Source organism: Carex rostrata, chromosome 23 (assembly GCF_964058835.1).
Source record: "Carex rostrata chromosome 23, lpCarRost1.2, whole genome shotgun sequence".
In the NCBI taxonomy this organism is placed as follows: Eukaryota; Viridiplantae; Streptophyta; class Magnoliopsida; order Poales; family Cyperaceae; genus Carex; species Carex rostrata.
This window is the reverse complement of record NC_135940.1, coordinates 7540559-7561084: the sequence shown is the minus strand read 5'-3', so window position 1 is coordinate 7561084 and position 20526 is coordinate 7540559. Positions and strand designations below refer to the sequence as shown.

General features: G+C 36.7%; 3 protein-coding genes across 4 annotated transcripts; 2 read left to right on the top strand and 1 right to left on the bottom strand.

Annotated features, from left to right (window-relative positions):
• Positions 1–1255: 1255 nt before the first annotated feature.
• Positions 1256–6332, top strand: ELF5 (proline-rich family protein). Of its 2 annotated transcripts, none has more exons than XM_078324592.1 (9): positions 1256–1600; positions 1782–1875; positions 2447–2532; positions 2847–2896; positions 2986–3043; positions 3131–3212; positions 3935–4269; positions 4761–5264; positions 5937–6332. In XM_078324592.1, exons 1-9 carry the CDS (start codon positions 1520–1522, stop codon positions 6159–6161), a joined length of 1515 nt encoding a protein of 504 aa, XP_078180718.1. In that variant the 5' UTR covers positions 1256–1519; the 3' UTR covers positions 6162–6332. The 2 variants fall into 2 exon arrangements, with proteins under 2 accessions (XP_078180718.1, XP_078180717.1); XM_078324591.1 differs by having other exon boundaries at positions 1276–1600; positions 3899–4269.
• Positions 6333–6766: 434 nt separating this feature from the next.
• Positions 6767–14475, bottom strand: LOC144575052 (HIPL1 protein-like). The gene is made up of 8 exons (XM_078325175.1): positions 14330–14475; positions 13925–14082; positions 9768–10092; positions 9224–9660; positions 8377–8593; positions 7930–8108; positions 7297–7538; positions 6767–7206 (listed from the first exon to the last, which is right to left on the bottom strand). The coding sequence occupies exons 1-8, from the start codon at positions 14343–14345 to the stop codon at positions 6822–6824; spliced, it is 1959 nt and encodes a 652-aa protein (XP_078181301.1). The 5' UTR covers positions 14346–14475; the 3' UTR covers positions 6767–6821.
• Positions 14476–15808: 1333 nt separating this feature from the next.
• MMD1 (RING/FYVE/PHD zinc finger superfamily protein) lies at positions 15809–19395 on the top strand. The gene is made up of 3 exons (XM_078325346.1): positions 15809–16124; positions 17341–18775; positions 18918–19395. The coding sequence occupies exons 1-3, from the start codon at positions 15866–15868 to the stop codon at positions 19150–19152; spliced, it is 1929 nt and encodes a 642-aa protein (XP_078181472.1). The 5' UTR covers positions 15809–15865; the 3' UTR covers positions 19153–19395.
• The last annotated feature ends 1131 nt before the right edge of the window (positions 19396–20526 follow it).

Sequence of the window (20526 nt, the reverse complement as noted above, 5' to 3'; positions counted from 1 at the left end):
ATATTTTTGCATTTAAACCCCAAATTTTTGATCATTTCAACAAGTTTTGCACTTTAAACCATGACTAAACAATAGTTGCAACAATTTAACTAACTCAAGCACAAACACAAACAATTTAAACCAATTCAACATAACAAATTAACGCTAATTAAGATCCAAATTAACCATGCAACTAAAGTAAATTGTTCATGCATAGCAATTAAATTAGCAAGTTTTTAGATTTAAAAAAATGTATGATCTACTCGTCATCCATGTTGTCGTTTTGTGCACCGGCCACTTCTTCTTCTTCTTCACCTTCCTCTTCATGCTCCTCTTCCTCATCATCCAGCTTTTCTTCTTCAACAAGATTCACATGTGCTCGTGCTGGGCTTCCCGAGGGACCATATTGCTTGACAAAGCGATTTGAGAGACTGGATTGAACTTCATCAAGCGTATTGAGAGCTCAGGCATGTGCTCGCAACTGTTTCCTTATCTTCAATTGCCCTTTTTCAAGATTTTCGAACCTCTTTTGCATTGCTTGATGGTTTTGTTGAAATCTCAAGGCGTTGAGCATTCATCTGTTGGCACAACCACATCAGTTGCGCTTCTTGGCCTTGTGGAGGGACAAACTCACCCGCTTGAGGTTGTGGCATGTATTGTGGTTGAGGTTGTACCGGGGCCACTTGTTCGTCCAGGTCCCAATATTGATTAGATAATGCACCCGGTAAGTTTATCCAAAGATTTATGTCTCTTGTATCGGGTTCAAAACGCCTTAGACCAGAGGTTGAATGACCATGAATCCACCCAATTTTGGTCAAGTGATCAACCAAATTAATTGGGAAGAAGAATTGTTCTTCTTCAGGTATTTGAATACCATTGAGGCGGATGATCTTGTGAATGAGATGGGCATATGGCAGTGTATGTACCGTGCTTGAGAAAAAGCTCCTTATGTGACGGAGGATGATGTAGGGTATGTTGATACGTTTGTCATCCAATTGAATGAGGTGACGAATGTAGTACATGGGTCCCCACTCAAGATTTGTTTTGATTGTGACTTTGGGCATGAGAATGTTGTTTATGAAGAGAAAGAGTAACCTATGTAGGAATGGGAGGTGAGAAACATAGATTGGTGCTCTGGCTACATTGTTTCGGTCAAATCATTTCTTATAATCACTTGAGGTACCCTCGGCATAAAGAGGCCACTAATCCAAACAAGGCGTGAGTTGCCAATCCACTGGGCCGAATAACGAAATACGGTCAGGCCCGGTTTTAAGCGGATAGGTTCTAGGCCCAGATATTGATCTGGATTCCGCACATCGTCTAATGGGGCCAGGGGGGGTGTCCCCGCTCTTCTCTAATATCTGCATCGGAGTCTGACTCGAGCCGAACTGCCTAAGTCTAACCCTCTTACGCGCTCCGATTACCTCCTGTTAGTGGCCGACCGCCGTTGCTCCGCGCTATAGAGAGAGAGAGAGAGAGAGAGAGAGAGAGAGAGAGAGGTGGATAAGGGTGTTTAGAGAAGTGAGAGAAGCGAGTCGAGATGAAGACGACGAAGGGAGGGAAGGTGATGAACCCTACCGATGCTTATCGGAAGGAGATCCGCAAAAAGGAACTCAAGCGGGTACTCTTCATTTTCAAACCTGTTCTTGAATTTTTTTTGCATTAAGGGATTGGTTTTTTTTCTTTGGAGTTCTTGGTAGCTTTCAATTTTCTAGAGGATGTTTGGTCTTTCAGACAATAGCACTGTCTATTGATTAACCCTCTTTTTAACAACAACAAATTGCTTTATTTTGTGATTTTAGAATAAGAAAGAAAGAAAAAAGGTGAGAGAGGTTGGTATCTTGAAGAAGGATCCTGAGACAATTAAACAGCAGATTGATAAGCTGGAGAAGATGAGTAAGTATTTCTTATTAATTCTCAAATGTTCCCTTTGTCATATCCTTCTGTCATGTGCTTAATCTCTTTTTTTCAGACTGCTTGTTGGGTTTTTGTTCCAGTTTTATTATAATATATTACAATTACAATTAGCTGAATTGGTGTATATAATCAATTACCATTATATTGGATAAACCTTGGTAGCATGGATATATTAGCTAGTCGAATGTGCAGTATATTATATGTGCTTTTAAGCTTTTTGAAGGGTGGAAAGTGAGGGGAAAAAATTAACCTTGCTTCGTAACTTCTATTGAGAAGAAGTGAGGACACAAAACTAACCTTCTCTTCACTCCAAATGTTTTAACTTTGCAACCTCCAAAGTGGGGTGTATGGGAGGCAAGCTCTCTCTTCCCTCCTCTCCCTCTGCATGTGTTTCTCAATCACAAAACAAAGCCTAATATTTTGATACTTGGTACTTCTATTCGAATCGATGTCTAGTCAAGTCTTCTTATAGGTGTAAACGTCCCTTGGATGATTGATTTGTTAAATGCTTCGAGTTCTTAGGTTTTAATTATTTTGGTGATTTGTACAGAGGCTGATGGTGCTTTGGATAAGGCTAGAAAGCATAAAAAGAGGCAACTAGAGGATACTTTGAATCTAGTTATGAAAAAGAGGAAGGTTTGTTTTTCTATCCCTGAAGAAACTTAATTATAATATTTCTTTCTGATAACTCTTAGAAAATTTTACATATTTTATGTTCTTACTGAACTAGTGCTTGAGAATCTAATTTTTATTGTAGTAGCTTTTTTTATTCTGCAAAATTTATGCGGGATCTTGATGAATTGAGCTTTACCTTAATAAAATTATTAGATATAAGGCCAAAATGTCTATATCTGAACTCTAACATTTCAACTGATCATATTTCTTAGTAACTTACGCAGTCTGCCAAATTTCTTTATGTATAAATATGTTTATCTTATTTTCTTTCATAGGAATATGAAGAGAAGATGAAAGAGAAAGGTGAGGCTCCTGTTATGTTCAGGTGAGTTTTTTTCTGATATTTTCTCGTCTTCAAGCTATTAGTTATTCTAAATAATTTTTCTGATGTAATCTTGTGGTGTAACCTACCAGCCACTTGGGTCCCCCACCACGACGGCCAATTGCCAAGGAAGATCAACCAAAGCCCGAGGTAGAATTCTATTACTTTTTTCTTACATAAATTTTTTTCATGTCCTTTTGATTTATTGTATGTCAAACTAAACTATCGAAAATGCAGGATTCAGTGTATTATCATCCTACGCTGAACCCTACCGGGGCCCCACCTCCAGGGAAACCTCCAATGTACCACCCATCGATAGGTACTATTTCACATACCACCTCTCTTTACTCATTTGGATCGTGTATTAACATAATTGATGATTAAATTCCTTTTGAATGATTCAATCTTTTGTGCTTAGGTTGGGAAATGTGGATTTGCATGCATTGAGTTAATTTCTGTTTCCCCTCCTTATTAATTACTTGGTCCTCAATGTTAATAGTATATTTTCTGCAATAATCATGAGCATAATACAAATTTGAATGAAGCTGATTCATTTGAATTATTTTTTTTACAATAATGGGAAAACACATGCCAATTTATTTTTGAGAAGGTGACTGTGAATGAATTGATTATAATCATACGAATCAGCTAACAAGGTTAACTGGAATGGTTTTGTGATATATGTAAAGTATGAGTATTTTGTAATAGATACATATACAATTACTGTTCCCACCGGCACTTCTACAATGGCTGTAACAGTTTGGGATAATTTTTTAAAAATAAATATAATTGAAGACCAAACTGATATGAATGAATCACAGACCAGATGGATATGTTAGTAATTTTTAGGGTTCAAAATGGGAATTGCTGGAGCTTCAAAGATAGTTCGAAGTAACTCGTCTCATATAAAAAAAATTGGACATAATGTTCATTTTATCTGCATAGTATTTGTTGTTTTGCTATTTTGGCAATTCTCCACTCATTACATCTTTCATTCATGATTAGAATCCAGGGTTCCAATAGCTTCTTCCTCCAATGCAGGAGCGTCATCATCAATGTCAGATCCTGATGAGGCAGGCCCATCAGCACCGCCACCTCCACCACCACCTCCCTTGCCAATTTCTGATGAACCTTCTTCATCATCTCTTCCTGCATCATTACCTTTGCCTCCACCACCACCTCCACCAAACCCTCCTACAGATGCAAAGGCACCAGCCATGCCCCCACCACCTCCACCTCCACCGGGCCCACCTGCCAGAGAGCAGGTTGCTGGTTTTGTCCTGCCCCCTCCACCTCCACCACCTCAGAGGCCCCCACAGCCTGGTGATAGCAAAAGTGTGGTCTCAGATGATGCCAATTTGAAAGACTCTGGCATGGTAACTCCTTTTACTGGTTAATTTTACTTTTTGTTCTCAGATTTGATTGGAGTTGAGAGGGTCTCATTCAATGAGTAATTCAGCATTCTGATATCATTGGCATATTTCATCTCCTAGTTTAGCTTAAAAACCATGCATCCACAGTCAAGTGAAAGTGAAGCACCAAACCCCTGAATATATAAAATAAATAAAAATGATGACAAGAACAACAATGCTATCAATACAACTAACAATTTGGAAAAATATAATGTTTTAGTTATGTATTTGTAAACTGTTAGGGTTTAGGGTTTAGCCGTTTAGGCTATGCATTTCGCAACTGTTCATAATTTCATTGTTCTTCTGGCTATTGTTTTCACAAAAGTAGAATTAAGGAAAAATTTAATTGCATGGTATGCCCTTATGGTGGAATACTGGGATCTAAATTCTCATTATGTTGTTTTCTATAATTTTGTTTGTTTTGGTAAAACTGTAATTTGTGGTCTGTTATTCAGGCTAGTGTTGTGCTTCCTCCACCACCGCCCCCGCCTCCTGGTTCAGTTTCTGAACCAAATGGACCCCAACCCCAGACCAACGTGACAACATCTAACCCAACTCCCACCAGTGGTCCCACCACAACCAATGAACCTGCCAAATCATCAAAATTGGTTCTCCCACCACCACCACCTCTCCCTCCTCATATGATACCACCTGGCGTGGTGCGGCTTCCACCACCTTCAGACATGAGGCAAATGGGCCCCCCACAGATGACCCCAGGACCACCTGGTCGACCTTCCATGCCTCCACCACCACAGCCTCTGGGAATGGTCCCACCTGCACAGGTTGTGCAGCAACCTTATCCTCTGCCACCGGGTCCACCACCTATGCTCTGGCCCGGCCCACCGGGTGTTGCTCCAGGCCCGCCAATGATGCCCCAGAAGCCATCATATGTTAAATCTGCTGCACCAACAGTGGTGAAGAGGCCGCTTGCTCAGCACACCCCTGAATTAACTGCTATGGTATGTTAGTGGTTATATAGAGTACTGCCATTTTGTCTGCTAAAACTGTATAGATGCTGAAAGGATCCTATTCCTACATATCAATAACAAAATCTTCTAATACCCTAAATTTAATCCTACAGATAAACTCACCGACCTTCAATTTTAACTCCAATGCGTGCTCAGTATTTTAAACACCAATTTCTCAGTAAACTAAAACAGCAGTGAGCCTGTTTTAGTTTTAGTCTAAATATGAAAGGAACCAGCAGTTTTAACTGTTTTGCTATGTTTCTGCCCTTACATCGTCGTATTGTACAAAGCTATAATGTATGTTTGAGCCCATTATATAGGTATTTCTGTTTTGTATATGTGTGTTCTGGGCTTGGGTATGAAGGTCTAATACCGGGGTTCTAGAATCTTTTAAATCTGACAATTTTGTACAACCTTGTGATGTTTGATGAGGTTTACAACTTCATGTCAAAAGTGTTCTTGAACTATCCTCGTTGTACGTCATACTTAAAAGTTCTGAGCTTAGTTATGAGTGAATAAGGGCATAAACATACGTGTAAATATATTTTTTTAACATAAAAATGACAATAATATGCCTTGTTCAGAAAAATCTCATGCACTCCTTCACTCAGTAGGGTTAAAATTGCTTCTCATGTATGGGGATTAATTTTTTTTTGTGAGCAGGTTCCTGCATCGGTACGGGTCAGGAGAGAATCAGTGCTGCCAAAAGGAAAACCAAAGCCACAAGTGTTGGCATCGGCTACTGTATCAGCTCTGAGGCCCTCTCCATCGGCTTCTGTCAAACTTGAATCAACTGGCATGCCAGGGGGTCCCAAAAGTCAGAGTGTTGATGATTCATATATGGCTTTCTTAGAGGAGATGAAGGAGCTAGGTGCTTTGGACAGCTAAGTCTTGGATAGGAATTGCTTAATTTGTAATTGCTTCTTTTTTATTTTTATTATGTGGACTCAGTTTTAATAGTTGAGATGTAATAGAACCAGCATTGCTGGATTATATTGCCCTTGTTACTTGACTTGAATCAGTATGACTAAATAGAAAAGAATGCTGCATTGAGAATTTATTTTGTTTGTCAATTCCGGTTTATCAAATGAACAATACGACAATCTTGTAGTTTGAACAATACTAGTTTTCTAAGTTTCTCAAACTCAAGTCTGCTGTAAAATTGCCCAAACAGAGCAACAATTGATCATCAATTTCACAATTTCACCTCAATATTCTTTTAATTGAGAATTGTGCAATTATCCTCTCCTGGGAACCTTGGTAGTTGGTACACCTTCAATTTAAAATTAAACTTTTGTTGCGCAATCAACAAGAAGGCACCCATAACAAAAACAGTGGATAAAGCAAATTATTTCTTAGGAGCCTAGTACAGAACTAGATTAGAGTTGTCAGATAATGTTATACAAGGAAGGTAAACACAGAATTTACAAAACAATAAATGACAAATGATCCAAGAAGAGACCCACAAAAGGTACAAATAGAAGAGAAGAAAATTGAGAAGACCTAGAAAAAAAAAAAGAGTCAAGAAAAGCACACTAGACATCTAACCTAAATCTTTGACCCAAGAAGAATAAACAAGCAAACCAGTACCGACATAATTGGGCTTTTCAGCTGGAGACTTGACGAGGGCGGTGAAGCTGGCGGTGGGGGTGGGCTCAATGTTTCTATTGGACAGGTGTAATTGCACAAACTGGGCCTAACCACCCGGTATACTCCCTTGGTGGTCAGGAAGAACAGATCTTTGCTGTTGTCCTGAGCAAAAGAAAATATATAGCCAAGCGAGGGGAGTGTGCTCTTGCCGGTGTAATCACACGGGATCGGGGATGTCTTGGAGCAAGTGAAGGTAATTTTTTCTCTGCTGAAATTCCCACTGCCCCTTGGGGTCTCTGCTGCTACCCACATGTCGTTTGCGTATAAATCAGCATAGATGTACCTAAGATGCAATGGGGATACAGAGAATTTAGTGTGATTAACACAGCAATACTGAACAACACAACTACCTGAGTTCTATTCTTATTCATACCTTTCATACAAGCATGGGTCAGTTTTTGCACGGTACACATATCCGGCGACAATTGCTGCAGAGCCCAAATTGCTGTTTGCTTCTGAGCGATTGTAGCCCAACACTGGGAAAATTGGGTCTATGGAGTTGGCCGAAATGTTAGGACCCGGCGCCCATGGAGGATTATAGAGATCATTGCCCTGATAAATCCTCCACCCATAATTCCCTCCCTTTTCTATAAGGTTAATTTCTTCATATGTGTCCTAGTTGAACAAACAAAAATAATTCTCAAGAAATGTAAACAAAGAAAGATTAGAAGAATCTTAATATAACAAATCTCACTGTTAACTATGAGAATTAGAGTGATAGACATCCCATTGAGAAAGATGTAACTTAGAATCAGGTTTAGACTTGGGAGGTCTATGTAAGTTAAGAAATTATGTGTTATATCACTTCTAATCACTTACATGTTTGCCATTATACATGTAAACTTAGCAATTTGTCTGAATGTTAGCGTCTTGTGGTAAAGACTGTATAGGGCCATACATGCTGAAAACTGTTTCTCTTATAGCGGCATACATGTTGAAAATCAGTACTAAAGTTTGGTGTGACTGATTATAGCAAGTGTTTTTTTTGCAAGTTATCACAGATTACCTGACTGGTTTCTCCACAAAATAAGTAATTTGGCCTCTCAAAATCAAAGGTACAGCGCCATGGATTTCTATGGCCATAGGAATAAACCTCAGGCCTGAATGTCTTGTCGGTGTAATACGGGTTATCCTTTGGAATTGAGTAATTTCCCCACAAGGTAAGGTTGTCTATCTCATCCTGACCTACAGGTCAAAAGACACCAACATAGTAAATGATTTGAGATTAATTACGGTAACAAATTGAGTTGCTTTTACTTTTTATGAGGTAGTACTGTTCAATTAGGGTCTGATTAAATATAAAATTGTACCCTTTTTTTTTTATATAAAGTAACACAGCCACTTCTTACTGGTACAGACTATATGACATAGTATTATTTCAGTCTACCTATGGAAAAAATGTCAGAATATGCTCTAACTTCTAACTGAAATCAATTTTTACGCAGATACATACTTGGCACGACATCTATGTTTAACCTTAGAGATTTCCCAAGCAATGCTTTCTTGGTCTGAGCAAAATTCCAGGGGTCCCCGGTATTGCCCCCATCTCCCATCGTGAAATATAGGTATCCATCAGTCGGCCCGAAATATATTTGTCCTGCATGGTGCTTTGTGTATGGGAGCCCCATGGTGAGTATTCTGCGAGCTTCGGTCGGATTTGCAACTTTTGCCTAAAAATATTGAAAAGCACAACAAATCACAATCTGTTACTTGAATACGAGTTTGGTTTTGGTCCTTCCCTTCTGATCGGTACTTTCCTAATGCAGGTACTTTGTAAAACGCGAATCAGTCCATGCTATGAATCCATATCTTCATTTTTAAAATCCAAATAGTCAATTTCAACCGTTCAACGTGATCTCCATATGAAAATTTGCTAGGGGAAAACTTTTTATATTTTCTAGGTAGGTAGAAAATCACTACTTTTGGATGGTCCACAATGATTAGATTAGATGATTATCTAATTATCTAAAGAAAGTAGTAAAAGTATTCTAAAAAAAATATAAACTTTGATCTCCAAGTACAATTTCACATGGATATCATGGAGCTGTTCGGATCGACTGTTTGGACTTTGAAAACGAAGATATGAATCCATAGCACAGACCAACCCGCATTTTGCAAAGTAACATAGCCTCGTTCCAGTTTAATTATAATTTTTCTTGTCTTTTGCAAATGAAAGTAACTTGAGAGTCCAATTGATGCGTAAAGATCCAAATCTGACTGGTTAAAAAGTTAAGAAAAGATCTAGTACTGCAACTTGCTAACAAAATAATAGATAGTATAAAGAAAGAAGTGCAATATACCGTGTTTGGAGAGGTTGAAGTACCATTGACAGTGTATTCTGCAATAACCGCATGATACTGGCATGGCCTCGCACCTTGATCCATGCCGAGTTTTGATGGGTCACAGTTAATCTCTGAGTTACACGAGCATCTGCCAGAGCAGGTAGCCGACTTAGACTTGTCGCAATTGTATGCCACGAAAAACCTCCCATTTGTTCCGAAATTCGGGTGGAATGCGAAGCCAGTCAACCCCAACTCGTTATCAAAGTGCACCACATCAGTCAGGTCAATAAATGGATTACTCAAGTCTATATCAAGGGTTTTTCCTGACCCTTGAGGTGGAATGGTAGCTAAAAAGATCTTGCCAGATTGAGTCGCTAGAAAAACCCGATTGGACCCGTCTGGATGTGGTTGGAAGTTGTTATATGTCATGTTAAAAAGCCTCTCAAGACATATGCCTACCAAGATATATAACGTATTTCAAGTTAATGTATATGCTCAAAACGAAAGGAAATTCGAAATACACGCAACATTTCAACATATTGCAAAGGCACGACATATGCACCTTGTGGTGCCGGAGCAGATTGAGTGCCATTAAACCCGACCGAGATGCCGCCATTGAAACAGACATTGTGGTCGATGGCGGATGCACGGGTGCTTGTACAGAAGTCGGTAGCGGATTTGTACGTGTCAGATAGCTTGGTCGAGAGTGTGTTGTCATTGGAAAAGGGAGAGTTAGATATGGCGACATCCTTGCATGCATCCCAGGTCACTGTGCAGAAGCCTGTTGTGGAGTTCATAGGAGGTGCCGAGGTGATGTCAGTGTTATTGCAGAGAACCGGAAATTTCTGGGAGGTTTTGTACAACTCGAATGCGTACGTGTTGCATTGCTGCTTGTGAAAAGTGGAGATTTTTTATTAGTAAAAGAGGTGCTTGTTAGAAAACTTGGTTCTGTTAATGGTAATAATTAATACACTGCCATCTGGTGCACAGCACTGTACTCTATATTATCTGACGTGCCAGTTATGTTTTAATCTTTGTTAACTTGATTCTTTTTTATTATATTGCGATGATGATTTTGGCAATTTTTTCTTGTCATGGTCGATGCTAGTATTCTTTTTTTGTGCCCCTCTTTCTTCATCTTTTCTTTACTGTCATGGTATTTAGCTGGTGCCAGGTACCTTACCAATTCGAGGATTTTCACTTCAGAAACAGCCAGACTCAGTGTTTGGTCTAAGGCAATGTGACAATGTCTTCTATTTAGAAACTTATAAATTGGAAACCTTACTATTTTTTTTTGTTACTATTTAACATTAGAAAACTTATAAAAATAGCCCCATGCTTGCAGCCATGTCGGATATATATATATATATTTTTTTGGAGAAGAATTGTTGATCGAACTTCTATCTTTGAGATAAAAATTTATGCATAATCACTAGATCAAAGATTGTTTCTTCAAATATTTTATTTGAGAATTAGTTCTATAAATAAAAATTCTCTGACAAAAGTCAGCAAACCTGTACATAAATTTAGACTCATAGGATGGGAATATAGCTGGTAAATAGTACCATCTGGTAGCATGTTTCAAGCAAAGTAAGAAATCTAAGAAGGGTATACCTTATACATATTCTGAGGTTACTCGATTATACTCATGATTCCTCTCCTCTGATATGTCACAGTTTTTTTTTTTTCCATAACAAATGCAGTGTTATTAAGATGAACTAATACGTCTATTGTCCTTTAAAAATGATAAAATTTATTATATTTTAAAGTGTTAAACAATTTAATATTTTGAATGATTTAAGTTTAACGATCTTTGATATATGATTAAATAATATTTATATTAGATGAAGTTTGATATGTAGTCTTACATATGCTGATATGCATAATCTCAAGTTAGGCCACGAAGTTTGATATGTAGTCTTACATATACTAACAGTAATTATTAATAATAATATACTAATTATATACAAATAAAATATTATTATAATCATTCAAGTTAGATCACGAAGTGGAATAAAAATTAAACCACCATGTGAGGTAGTTCAATTTAGGCCGGTCTAAAGATTAACTTATGTCATCTTAGTCCGGCTCAATTAAGACACATTTGATGGAATAACGAGACCTAAACTCCTTATTTCACCCTTTAGGCCATAACCAAACATGATGATAGTTCTTTATTTTGAAATTCTTAAATCATAAAAATGTTATCAAAATTAATCAATAATTTTTGTTTTCAGCATCCTGTTCCTATACAAATTTGAAGGAGCACGGGGTTATACAGGAAATTAGAGGGCACATCTGACCCTAAACAATAAAAAAAAAAGTGTTTCATTTCTGTCGAGGTGTGATGTGATGATGTGACATAAATCGTAAATAATTTTATGTTGCTTTACATGATTTTTTATTTTTATTCCGTATCTTTATGAAAAAATTATCTTGCATTTGACTTTAGGCTTCAGCGTTATTTATAAAATAAAACAATAATGTTCGAAATTGTCAATGCAATTATGCAGACCACCTTCTCTGCTACGTAGTAGGTAGTTCTTAAATTAAAACGACACCTGGCAAGCTATATATGATGAACTCGTTCTTTTATTTTATTAGAGCCTAATATAGTAATATATATTAAACAAGTGATTTAGTGTGAAAAGAATCATATTCCTAGAATTTTATGAGTATATATATGTTGATAACTTGACGTCATTATATTCGCTTTCCTAACCTTCCCTTAATTGGTTACATTTTACACGTAGACGGATGGTTGAAAATTTATAATTTTTTTATACATTATTATGTTTAAGTCCTCATATAAAATAATATTACACTATATATTTTATAATCTCTAATCTCAATTTTCTAGTTTCGTTCTATAGTTACAATATATTAAAAAGAGATTAAAAAAAAGAAAACTATAATTAAGCAAGTTGTATTGAATGAATGAATCCAAAACTTAATTACTGTTAATTAGTTCATTATCAAGAATTTTTCACAACTGAATATTCATATTGTTGTCTGCATATAATTTAAAGTAGGGGTGTAAACGGTCGGATACGGATCGGATAGTGGTCTTATCGTTTTCGTATTCATTATAATTTTTTGGATACGGATACGGATAGCCTCAGATACAAATACGGATCGGATATCGGACGGATACGGATATTTTCATAATTAGCTTTGTTGGTTACAAAACATCTATTATATTATTAAAATATTAGTCACTAATTATGTCATAGTGTTATATTGTTCATTAAAATATATATCTATATCAGTATTGTAAAAAATGTCTGTTTAGGCCGATTAATCATCCAATTAGTCGTTGGCGGTGACCAAACCGTCATAGATTTTTCCGACTAATCGACCGATTATTCCCGATTATAGCCAATTATTTCTGATTATTCCCGATTAATCACTTGGCGGTACCCTATCCGTCCGACGACCGCATACCGTTATTTACAACACTGATCTATATACAATTTAATAAATTATTTATAAAATATACAATTTAATAAATCAATTTAAGAACATATAGCACATTTGTTGTGGTTTAAAAATATAAACTGTCGGATACGGATAGTTAAAGGTCTTACCGTATCCTTATCCATTATAATTTTTCGGATATGGATACGGATACGGATACGGATATGGATCGAATAATTTAGATAATTTTCCGGATCGATCCGAACGAAATCGGATAATATCCGTTTACACCCCTAATTTAAAGTCTATCTTAAAAGAAAAACTCAAATATGCATATGGGAAAAGAAGAGCAATTAAGTCTCACTATATTTGTGCTTATTAAATCCTGTTATGGCCATAAAGGCAAAAAGGAAAAAAAAAAGTTTTTTTTTTTTTTTGAGTAAAGCTTGGAAATTAAGCTATTCAAATGTTTAACATCTACAAAGAATTCTTCATTTAGTTTTGAATGTGTGATCTTTCACATAAAGAATATTATCTTGGTTCTAAAACAAATTGTACATTGTTACAACAAAGTGGCTCGCAGAGACCATTTTTTTAGATTTGAATGGTTGGTTTGAGTTGTTTAATTTTATGTGCACAAAAATATTAATTTTTAAATTTGAACAATCCAATAATTAACGATACATTTTCTTTTTCCTATCCAAAATAATTAACAGTGAAAAAAATATAAAAGTATAAATATCCCTTTATAAGATTTAAGCATTGGAATCACGTGCATTAATTGAGCATATATAGGATCCCAAATATCAACTTTTTAGCTGTTATATTGGCAATTAATAATACTAATCAACCAGTTTTACAACTAAAGTAAATTGTTGGCAAGTTTTTTTATTTTTATTTTTTATTTTTTATTTTGAGAGAGAGAGTGCAGTTGTATTATTGTATAACAAAATTTAAAAACTACGGCTATGGTATTTAATTAAGCATTAGAATGAGTAGTAGTAGTTGTGGTTGTCGTTATTAAATTATGAATATTTTTTTGATAAAATATGATATATATATATATATATATATATATATATATTATTTTAAATAACAGATACGCGTTCTAAGGGGCTAAGGGCACTAAAACAGAAGGTACGGAGGAGAAAGATGTTCAATAATTTATTTAAATGTTTAAGAAGTTTTTAATGGATATACTCTCTAAATTAAGCCTACCAGAAGAGCATATGCATGGCAACTATCCAATAATTTATAGAAGAACAAATAAACTTGTAAAAATTTTGGAATATGTTCTCATACCGCACAGAGAATAGACTTCATAGCATCAGCACATGCAGCATTAGAGATGTTCATATTTGTGAATTGATCCTTGATCACAAGGTCGTCGGCTGCGGTGCAACACGCTCTGTCGATGTAGCGACAAAAGTGCAGCGTAGTATTTAACTTTATCGGATAACCTTTTTAAATACAACAAAAAAATAAAAAAAAATAGTTGACATCAATTTATTGACATCAATATTCCACTATAGCACATTAGGTAATTAGGGAAGCTGAAATATTGAACAAGTTCTAAATTACATATACATACGTTTGTACCTTCCTAAAAGAGAAAAAAATTTATATACTGAGGATAACAATAGAAAGAACAGCACTGAGGGGATAGGGAGGGAGGGAGGGAGGGTGAGAGAGACAGAGAGAGATTACTTGAGTCTTTGCACATTGGCAGAGAATAGCAACTTGGTAAGAGGAAAGAGAGAGAAAGAGCACCAAAGGAACCATCTCTACCTTCAAATTAACTTCACCTCAAAATATATCATGAGCTTTGGGAGAGAAGAAATGTGAGTAGTTCTCTTCTTCAAGATATCAACATGATGTTACAAACTTACAATTAATGGATAAATAATTATAAAACACGTTTATTTTTATATTTAGTATGTCTATGTTTGACTAAGTTATAACAACTTGCTAGTTGAATTCAAAGCACATTATTGCATAGTCATCACAATTTTCAAGAATTAATTTCATGTTTGGTTCTAATTAAATATGTCAGCTTGATCCTTCAAATTAGTTGTTCAAATTTTTTAGTTCTTCACTGCAACAAACTCTGATAGTGAAATATATAATAATTAAACTTTTCATTGACCAATTATGTGTCCTTAATTTGTAAACACATTTTTATTTTTCTTTTATATAACATTTTAAATACAACAAAAAAATGCTTTGGGTTTAAAAAAAATTGTTTTGCGCATTTTTTTTTGTGAATTTAGAATCTCATATAAGTCTGGGTTTCTTATATATATGTGGGCCATCCTTCTTAATTGAAGAAACGAAGTTCAAAGATACAAAAGATCAAAAGTCATGCATGATAACTAAACATTTTGACTTTCATGAGTTAATTTTATAAAAAAAAATCTTACAAAAAAAAAAAAACTCAAGAGTTAAAATGGAAACTTCTTGAATTTTGAGGACCATATTTTTATTTATAGTCTTCAATGTTAAAATACGCTTTGGCAGGTGGAAAAAAAAAAGGAAAAGTATGAAGAGCGTATATTGAGAAGCTAAATCGCAATATTTTTTTTCGAATAGAAAAAAAGAGCAGGCAGGAGCAGAATCATAATGAATTTTACATGAAGGTGCTTTAAAATTATCGTGTTATGTATTTGTTATAAAATTCTACATAGGTATTAATTAAATAACAAGGTTTTAGTAAACGAATAATTTGTTGTGGTGCATCAAAAAGAAAATTTAAATAATAAATTTTTTCACCACATATAAGAAAAATAAAGAAGCTACTACATACTAAAAATAAAAAGTAAATTATATTTTAATATATAATTAACTAATTAAGATTTTAATAATTATAAAGATAGCCACTCACTAGTCTTGCTGTTGGGATTTGGGAACCATGCTATGATTGATTGATTGTAGGTTGTGCCTTAGGCCTTACTATATGGTGCGATAGTATGATACTATGATATTAGATTCCCAGTGACCCGCTGCACGAAAGATAGTTAATATAACGTATCTGACTTTAAGTGAACATATTTCTAACTGAACGAGGGAGTGAAACGGTTTAAAATTTAATTAACCCTTCGTAACCGCCTGACCTGAACCTCCTCAATTACAATTACAATTACAATTACAATTGGGCCCCACCTCAGGGGTTCGAGGCAAAGTCGTCAATTCACAAATAGCTAAAATCAAGAAATAAATAAAAGAAGGAAAGAAAAGGAGCGAGTGATGCGGAGCTGTCAGAGACAACATCAGGGGTATGGAATGAGATGGTTTCCGACAGAGTTCGCCGGAGCTTTCAGAGACAACATCAGGCAGCTATTGGAGAAGCATTTCGAGAAGTACGCCGTGGCAGCTGATGGACGCTCCACCACCTGGCGAACTACAGTGATTGATGAGGGCACCGGCGCGTTGATTCCGTTGTACACCGTCGAGGAGTGTGTCAACCTTTCGCCTACACCGTTGTGCGACTACTGTAGGTGCGCCGGTGAGTACAATTTCAAAATCAAGCTTGCTTTCACTTAATTTTGACTAGAGAGTACAATTTCTTTTGTTTTTAACAGAAATCGGCTCTTATTCCATTTTTAATGAAATGGGTCTCTCCTTATCTTTGGCACACATGCCTATTGCATGAAATTTGTGAGCCATCTGCTGTGACCGGAGAAATACTAATTGCTCAATAAAAGTGAAGAGAAATTTAGATATATACCCTTTATAACTTCTTGAAGAGAAATTTAGGAGCCTTGATGTAAATACCTTTTTTCTAATCAATGAAATTGTCAGTGAGTCGGAACTTACTGACCTTCAAAAAAAAAAAAAACTTCTTGATTTAGATATTTCCCCATCAGTCCATCACAACTTTAAACATAGTTATTTCCCCATCTTTACTTAATTTTATTAATATCCCCATTTCTTACTCAAATCACTGAAAAATAGAGATCAATGCTAATTTTTTTTAAAAGGACAGTTTTGTCCTTAATTCAAAATATTGTATTCTTTAGTCTTAACACCTCCTCTTTTTCTTTTTGGGCTGCTCACTAGTAGCTTGCATCATGATGATCATCAACTCTGAACACTTCAGTACTTCATTTCTACGGTCAAGCATACACTGTTACAGGTCATAGTTGCTATTAGTATTAATAGTGCTTGACTACTGTTTGGTTGATACCAGTAATAGCACTTACATGTATACCTATCTTGGTACGCTTTATGTGATAATTTAAATATCAGGTTTTGCTAACTAAAAGCTCAATTTGCGAACCTTTTTGCATCGGCTGTATTATGTATAGTTTTAGTGCTTGTTTCATTTATCTGATATAGAATGACTTCATTTTCATGCGCATCAGTAATGTATACATTATTGTAATTGTTGTTAGCTCCAATGCAAACGTTGCTTGTGCTTTGAAGTTTATTGTTGATGAATAAATAATTAACTGGAAGTTACTTTTAGTGCTTTCAATTTGTGGGGGTACTTTTAAAATTATTCTTACGAGGTTGTTTAGAAATTGGGGGACGACTGAAGGCTCTTTTAATTTGTTGCCTTTAATTTGGCAATTTATAAGTCGTTGCTCTATTTAAATTTTACTTTGGTGGGGCCTTTGATAAAGATGCAATCAGAAATTCGGTTATGATTAACGTTAATTAGTCATGTTTACCCTTTTATTATTTTAAATGAATAATTATAAATTTATTTGCATTTTCAGGCTGGAGCCACCATTTGGTGTCGAGGAGGCGGTACCACCTAATCATCCCTTCCTTAGAAGAGTGGGAACGACCCCGGCCTTTACCTGAGAACTTCATCCATTGGCGAACTCACCTTCTTCATGGTCTTCTCCATTGCAACGGCTTTGGCCACCTTCTTTCGATCAGTGGCTGCTCGTCCGGCAGCCGCCTCAAAGGCCATGACCTCATGGACTTCTGGGATCGCCTCTGTCACTCCCTGTGCACTCGGTCCATATCAGTTGAAGACCTGTCAGTCAATTCCCGCTCTTTACCTCTACGCCTTTTGTATTCCCTCTCTCATGGCCAGCCTTGGTTTGCTCGGTGGGGTTACGATTTCTCACATGGCTGTTATGGCATCACCAAGTCAACCTACCACAAGGCTGTTGATACTATTTCTTCTTTACATGTCAACTCACTTGTTGATGATTTAGGCGATGACTCCCCACTTGCAAAAGAACTTCACCAGATTGTAAATGTCTACCGCCAGCTCTCTGGTGAAGCACTTGGTACCATTCGGGAGTTTGTTTTGTACCTGCTTGATCTAAGACACAAGGAAAACTACCCTCATTGTTTGCCATCACCTCCTGTTCCTGCTTGGCAGCAAAGAAGACAGTCAGCATCAGCAGTTAGTACCAACAAGAACAAGAGAAAGCGCTGCTGCCGAGATTTTGAGGAGGTTGCAGAGAGTCTACAGAGTCGGTGGCCGGTACGCCGGCTGAGGTACGCAGCTGAGGTTATTGTGGAGGCTCTACGTGAAAGTTGTACCTTGACAAGACAAGAAGTGCGAGATGCAGCCAGGCAAGTGATAGGCGATACAGGTTTAATTGATTTTGTTGTGAAATCCATAGGTGACACCATCGTGGGGGGTCAAGTAGTACGCCGGACCCCGCACCCCAGGACCCGTGTCTTGGAGTTCAGTCTTGATGATGATGTAGATCTAGATGTGTCAACTCCAACTCAAGAGCAGCCGCTTGCCTGCCTTACATGGCCCAGTAAGGAGGAGATCGGCCGGGATATAGACACCTTGTACCAGTCAGTTGTCAAGGGACGTTGGCAGGGGGCACGTGTTATACTTGATTGTAAGCACTGGGCGAAACACTGGGGGCTGCGTGATGACACTGACGACAAGCTTCGATTTCTTGTGAAATGGCAGCCAATGCCATGGGAGATGGCAGGGATCCCACAGCCACTGCCTGGGGAGGTGGTGGTGCTAGCACCCCATGCCTCGGTGGGTGATTTGGTTGTGGCAGCAGAGCGTGCCATGAGGGAGACCTATTGTATCATGGAAAGGTTCCGGGCCCGGGCTGTGGAAGGTGTCTTTGGGGATTTATGGGAGCCAGTAATGTCTGGTGGGGCCGAGTCTGGTGCAACAGTCGGCATTATCGGTGATGGGGTCGATCTGGAGAGCACACTAAGGTCAGAATTCAGATCATATTTTGACATTTATTTATACTTCTCTTAGTCGCGACGTTTCTTTTTTACAACCTTTTCTGGGTTACCCTTGTTTTACTAATGTGGGACGTAGTTTATTAAGTATAGCGTTACATATTAATAACAGGTATGAGGGAGGGGATGATGATATGGGGGCAGTGGAGTGCTGGTGCTGGGCAAAAGAGGACGACGGAGAGAGGATGATGGCTTGTGATGTGTGCGCCACATGGCACCACACCCGCTGTGTCGGGGTTACTGATGATAAGGAGATTCCATCAATGTTTCTCTGCACCAGGTGTGGTGGAATCTCGCCTGATTCAGGTGAGACCCTTGTGCCTTGGCTGGATCGAGAAATGAAATGAGGGGTGCAGATGTTGTATACATTCATTAGCTCATATGTTGTTTTCTTCTGTTGTTGTAGAGATAGATGCTAACATGTGGTTTATAGAGGGTTTGGTTTTGTAGATTCCTTTTTGTTTGGTGAATGGGTTTTATACTTGTAGAGATGAATAGGAGTGTAATTGTATATGGATAAGTAGTATGTACCAAAACAATTGTCAAGAAATGTAAACAAAGAAAGATTATAAGAATCTTAATATAGCAAATCTCACTATCAACTATGAAGTTTGTTTGGACTACTTATTTGATCTTGTATTGAGCTTTCGGGTTCAACTGGTTAACCAAAACTTGACCACCAAATAGTGAGAATTAGACGCCCCATTGAAGAAAGAAATAACTTAGGATCAGTTTTAAACTTTTAGAGCTAAAGGAGGACTCTGTAAGTTGGCAAAATTATGTGCTATCTCACTTGTAATCACTTGAATGTTTGCCATTGTACATGTAATCTTTAGCAATTTGTTTGAATGTTAGCGTCTTGTGAAATGAAGGCATTGTATAATGACAAACATGTTGAAAACTGTTTCTCTTATATTCTATTATTACTATTATCATCATTAATTCATTATCATTGTTATAATACTAATACTAATAATACTAATACTAATAATACTAATACTAATAATACTAATAATAATAATAATTATTATTATTATTATTACTTGTTGAAATTAAGCAATGGTACCACTGCCAGGTTCTATTGAAACGAAATATATATTACAATATCCAGTTCTCAGCAAAAAAATGACAACAGTACAAGACGTGAAATGCAAAATATTTAAATGGAATCCCTCTTAGTAACCAGGATGCCAATCTCAGAAAAGGGATGTATATATATAGAAGCGAAATATATATATTACAATATCCATTTCTCAGCAAAAATTGACAACAGTATAAGATGTGAAATGCGAAATGCCTAAATGGAACCCCTCTTAGTAACCAGGCTACCAATCTCACAAAGGGATATAAAATTGGAGCAAACTCAAGCGTGTCAGAAAGCTCATAGCCTGGTTATATATATGGAGTGAAACAAAATCCCACCTGGAAATGGCACCGACTAATCTTCAAAGTAATATCAGTACCAGATAAAAATCACACAAGGTCTGATCAATAGCACATGCATACAAGAAGTACAGCATCAAAAGTTTAGCTATAAGATCTGCATCCCTGATTTTCTGTTGTTCTTATATTATATCTAGGTTTCTTTATTTCTGTGTTAGCATTTCGTTCATTGGTATAAATTATATGTATGATATGAACTACTTCGATTTGGATCATCATTGGGCTGAATATTCCATTTTTTGTTTGGCCATTTGATTTACTTAGATGGGAGAATGAAT

Excerpts from the sequence above, each read along its gene's own strand:
- ELF5 (XM_078324591.1), top strand. The coding sequence starts at position 1,520 with ATGAAGACGACGAAGGGAGGGAAGGTGATGAACCCTACCGATGCTTAT. Across the intron at positions 1,601-1,781 it reads GCAAAAAGGAACTCAAGCGG|AATAAGAAAGAAAGAAAAAA; the intron begins GTACTCTTCATT and ends TTGTGATTTTAG. Across the intron at positions 2,897-2,985 it reads GAGGCTCCTGTTATGTTCAG|CCACTTGGGTCCCCCACCAC; the intron begins GTGAGTTTTTTT and ends GTAACCTACCAG.
- LOC144575052 (XM_078325175.1), bottom strand. Across the intron at positions 7,539-7,929 it reads TTTGTGGAGAAACCAGTCAG|GACACATATGAAGAAATTAA; the intron begins GTAATCTGTGAT and ends TTGTTCAACTAG. Across the intron at positions 7,207-7,296 it reads GACCCATGCTTGTATGAAAG|GTACATCTATGCTGATTTAT; the intron begins GTATGAATAAGA and ends ATTGCATCTTAG.
- MMD1 (XM_078325346.1), top strand. The coding sequence starts at position 15,866 with ATGCGGAGCTGTCAGAGACAACATCAGGGGTATGGAATGAGATGGTTT. Across the intron at positions 16,125-17,340 it reads CGACTACTGTAGGTGCGCCG|GCTGGAGCCACCATTTGGTG; the intron begins GTGAGTACAATT and ends TTGCATTTTCAG. Across the intron at positions 18,776-18,917 it reads GATCTGGAGAGCACACTAAG|GTATGAGGGAGGGGATGATG; the intron begins GTCAGAATTCAG and ends TATTAATAACAG.